General features: G+C 46.2%; 1 protein-coding gene across 2 annotated transcripts; it reads left to right on the top strand.

Moving 5' to 3' along the window:
- The first annotated feature begins 1,147 nt into the window (after positions 1-1,147).
- On the top strand, positions 1,148-3,812 carry abrab (actin binding Rho activating protein b). Of its 2 annotated transcripts, none has more exons than XM_079288635.1 (2): positions 1,148-2,039; positions 2,838-3,812. In XM_079288635.1, exons 1-2 carry the CDS (start codon positions 1,270-1,272, stop codon positions 3,313-3,315), a joined length of 1,248 nt encoding a protein of 415 aa, XP_079144761.1. In that variant the 5' UTR covers positions 1,148-1,269; the 3' UTR covers positions 3,316-3,812. The 2 variants fall into 2 exon arrangements, with proteins under 2 accessions (XP_079144761.1, XP_079144760.1); XM_079288634.1 differs by having other exon boundaries at positions 2,832-3,812.
- The last annotated feature ends 936 nt before the right edge of the window (positions 3,813-4,748 follow it).

The following is a 4,748-nucleotide window of genomic DNA, read 5'->3' as shown; positions in this document are numbered from 1 at the left end:
CTCCTAAACACTTGCCACACGGGAGAAGTTTCAGTTGGTTGCAATCTGCAACCTTACCACTAGATGTCGCCACATTTTTAGGTGAAAAAAAAAGATTATTTCAGTATATAAAGGGCGACACCACTTCAGTTAAGAATTCCAATATCTTATTTCCATGGCTAAGGAAAGTTGAATCAATATTTGTGAACATGAGCTACTCTCAGTCAAAGCCAGACGCCAGAGAAGTAAGTCTCAGACTTGCGATGTCATCAAGTATAAAGTCTGGAGCTGCTACATACACAATGAATTGGAGACTGATTTTGTTATTTAGGTTTGATTTTAAAGCCGACAACAGGAAGGACCTGTGGTGGAACATAACTTCAAGTAAATGTTCTCAAGTATGTATATACAGTATATATATAGTATATATGATGCATTGTTTTAGATTAAACTACCCAAAATGATGTAGTTCAAATAAAAAATGCTAATGACGCAAAAATACATCTACATGTGTACAACATCTATCTCGAGGTTGCGAACTAACATACGCCACCAAAGGATTGTGGTCACACCAGACTAAGTAAAGGTGTAGCAGCAAAAACCCAGAACAACAATAAATTGTGAAAGGGTGTCTTTTATTGCTTTTGAGTCCAGCTTATCGTTTGTGTGAGGAGGAGGTTTGCATTATTACATTTTTCAAGAGTTAGATCGTCGCACCTCAAGTAAAGTGTCTGACCTCCCCCACCACTGAGTAATACGGCCTTAAGCAAAGTATGTGGACACAAGATCAGTTCATTAACTCCCAGTGTACGGGGTCATCTACTGTGGGGGTGTTTTTATAATGTGCAGGAAAACAGAAGTGGTTACATACTGTTCATTTGCAGTTGGCTTGAAGAGCTTTGATATCTTGTAGAGCTAGAGTGTTCACAAGGTATTACTGTGACATATCAAGTGATACGTCTTTAATGGTCTTTGCATTGGTGCGCTTCATGATGAAGCTTAGCACCCCCGTGGTCTACTGCCTTCACTCTGTGATGAAACATGAGTCCGTAGGGGTTACCGGTGTCAGGGAAAGACGATCAGGACGGTAGCCCTGGATGACCCGAATTCTTTCCACCGTCATGTTTGGGCTCTGCTCTCCCCATTTCAGTAGCTGCAAGCGTGAGGGTCGGAAGCAGCCGAGGGAGACAACAACGATTTGAGAAGAGAGGGGATGGATATGTTCAGGCTATTCCGACAGCTGAAGATCGTTTAGCGGCATTAAATGTGCCTGGATTGACACTCATAATAATGTCTGAAAACCAGTCCGGCCACAGGAAACCATCCACCAACAAGAACATCAAGAAGCTCCGCACTATTAGCATGGTGTGCAGCCTGGCGGGCAGCTGGCAGCAGTGGGTGACGGAGAACGAGCAGAAGCAGGCCAGTGAACCCAGCGGCTGGGCTCCATCTCCGCTGGGAGGACCAGCAGAGGAACAGACAAAGACACGGGTCCCAAAGAAGCCTCCTCTCGCTCAGAGCCAGCCAACAGGAGCTTCTCAAAATCATGTAATCGGTTCTGGGGAGACTCGAACGACCGCAACGCCCCGCAAGGAGACCAAAGATGCACCCAAGACTGAGGAGGCCAAGACCTCAGCTGAGCCCCCGTCTCCCATCAAGGTGAAGGAAGTGGTGAAGACGGTGACGAGCGGGGATCAGGAGAGAAGTGCTGGCATCGGGCTCCTAACCGAGATGATCAAGAAGGAGTCCCTGCCATCGGGTGAGGAGGTCGACAGGCTCCTGAAGAAGAAATGCTCCAACATGGTATCGTCTCTGACCAACAGGGACCCGAAGCAGGTGGAGAAGGAGCAGAAGCTTGGAAAGGAGGGAGGAGGAGCTGGAGAGGAATGCATCTGTGGTGGTGATGAAGACGGCAGCGGACGTCCTGAGGCAAAGGGGGAGAGACTGGACATAGAGGACGCTCAGAAACACGGGACAAGCTCTTTGAAAGAAGCAGAGCAGAAAGACTCTGAAGGAGATGCTGAGTCAGCAGTGAGGATTAAAAGACCCCCGGTCCCAACGTGAGTACGATCAGTGTGCTGCAGTCTGTTTTTCCAATAAAGAGAGGAAGTTCTTTTAGAACAGAATGGGTTTTTAACTGCGTTAAGGGTGAGATGAAACAGCATATATATATATATATCTGTTACATTCAATATCCAGAGCGTCAATATAGCAGCAAACAACTATGTGCTAAGTAAAGATATGTTGGAGTAATGTCTACCTGAGCAGAGAATGAAGTCGCTCTATATATATGCACAATAAACATAGTCGGCCCGGCCGTGCGTGCATGCGCGTCCCAGTGTGTGTGCCCGACTGGCTAGCTAACTGTCGCCGCTCTGCGCTGTGGTCATACGGCAGTAATCGCTGAGCGCGATCAGGAACCACAGCGTCGTCGTCCTGGAAGCGTAGCAGCCACCCTCCAGTTCCCCATCACTGTTATCACACTGTTAGCGCTGTTAGCGCTGCTAGCTTCCGACTCTGCCGTCGCACATGTTGAGAGCCGTGTGGCGGCGCTCCCTCAATCATATTTTGGCTCTGAATTAGTTTTGCGATGACTGAGACAACTTTCACGTTGGCTTTTCATGTTGGCCTCCTCACAAACTACATTTTTCTGCTTTGTTTTCCATCCCTCATGATCATCTAATTCTGAAACTTGTCAATTAGGCCTGCATTGACCCTTTCATGTGCAATGTGTAACACCTGGCCCCATGCTCCAAAGAACTCGTGAGCAGTGTTTCATACTACTGGGTCAAAGTTATTGAGTGTGCTGTGTGTTTTTATCCATTTGTAATGTAATCTGACTTCCCGCCCAGGTACAGAAAGGAAGTCGGGGATGCCAACAAGATCAACGCCCTCTCCAAGAAATACAGCGCTGTGGGAAACCTCAAGAGCTGCTGGCAGAGCTGGGCCTCGGAGCACACCGTTAACCAGAAACTGAACCCCTTCAGCGAATACTTCGACCACGACTACTCCATGTCCCTCCGCCTCCAAAAGGGCGAGGAGGGCTACGGACGCCCCAAGGAGGGTACCAAAACCGCGGAGCGGGCCAAACGCGCCGAGCAACACATCCACCGCGAGATAGCCGACATGTGCTACGTGATCAGGATCATGGCCGATCCGGAGCCGGACGGAAAGACCCGCGTCACGTTCGGACAGCTGTTCGACAGATATGTTCGGATCTCCGATAAGGTGGTGGGGATTCTGATAAGAGCCAGGAAACACGGGAAGGTGGCGTTTGAAGGGGAGATGCTGTGGCAAGGCCAGGATGATGGAGTGATCATCACTCTGCTGGTGTGATGCTAACACCCGGGTCAAAGTTGGACTGGAAATCCTCTTACAGCTACTCAGTCATTATCAAGCAGGGCTGAGGATTTAAAACGCAATCTGACCTGGGTCTACTCAGTGGACACTTGCAGAACCATGTGTAAAGAATACGGAAAGTCCAAAGCTTGGCGGATGAGCCGGTGTGGATTATCCAAAAGAATATTTTACGGCATTTCTAGATATTTGAAGACTCATTCTTTCTGTTTTGTGGATTTGTGAGTCGCAGCCGTCAAGGACGTGTTTTGAGAAAACTTCAATTTTTGATGCTCTAGCTTTTGGCTGCTGAAGTTTCCATTCTGAGTTGATTCTCGTTTGCACTTTATGGCTTATATAAATGAGAAACTTCCAGCCGATGTGTTAATGTACCAAATAACCAGCAGCTTTGCAGCGTAGTGCAGTACAGTAATTCACACACGGGCTGGGTTTCATTGCCTGAATACCTGCAGCTCAGCAGTCATTACACTGCACCGGGCACAATGCAGAGGAACAGAGCAGACCACAGCACTTTCAAATCGTGTGGCCTTTTAGACCGAGCCTGTAATGATTCATGTAAAGGGTGGCCATGACTGTCTGGGGAGAAAAGGAAAACTTCTCTTTTTCACATCCAGTTATTGAGTGTTTGTAGAATCTTTCAAACAGAAAATAAATGATAACGGATATTTGTAGTGTTTGACAAATAAGGCAAACTGTCTGAAGATGCTATTTGTTTCTTTAAACCATTTCAGCAGAAAGCACGACATATTGAGCCATGGTGTACACATCTTAGGTATAAGCAATAAAGCTCTCATCTATACAGTATACAGGAAACCGGGGAAATACCGGATCTCAACAAGTCGCTATACGCAATGGCGTCTCCTTACAATATGCTTGCGATGAATGCAAGCTCTCCTAAAAAGTGTACAGCTTTCTGATTTAACCTTTACCTTCTATGTACATTCATTTTGACAACGATGTCCAGAAGTTCAGGAAGAGCCTGAGCAGCTCCAATAGGTTTAATCATTTCTGTACTTTGTTATTAAAAAGTATGATATCGCCGCTTCAAACAATTGCACACAATTGAATGAATGAAAGATGTTCTCCCTCCTCCTCCTCCGTGTCTCTACATGTGCAGGCGTTTAAATGTCCTTCTCGTGCTAGTGCCGACATTTTGTTTCAGGATACGAGTAATCTTACGTCGATCATGATATTCTGATTTGACTTGATAAGGACATGGTGATGTGATGAGTCTTGTTTTCACCTGTAACAGCGTACTGTACAGGTGACGGACCTAATAATATCCTGAAGACAGTTTATAGTCGTTAAACAGACTCCAACTACAGTCCTGGTCCATGGCTGTTTGTTTTCATCATGTACTACATGTATCAACAACAAAAAACATTAGCATTTTTTAAAGAAATCTTTGCAAT

The sequence above is a fragment of the Melanostigma gelatinosum genome, assembly GCF_949748355.1.
Source record: "Melanostigma gelatinosum genome assembly, chromosome: 17".
Lineage (NCBI taxonomy): Eukaryota > Metazoa > Chordata > Actinopteri > Perciformes > Zoarcidae > Melanostigma > Melanostigma gelatinosum.
This window is presented reverse-complemented; position numbering and strand designations above follow the sequence as displayed.

What these genes read in the sequence shown, in the direction of transcription:
- abrab (XM_079288634.1), top strand. Translation starts at nt 1,270, where the DNA reads ATGTCTGAAAACCAGTCCGGCCACAGGAAACCATCCACCAACAAGAAC. An exon ending in AAAAGACCCCCGGTCCCAAC is followed by an intron (nt 2,040 to 2,831) that starts GTGAGTACGATC and finishes CTTCCCGCCCAG; the next exon opens with GTACAGAAAGGAAGTCGGGG.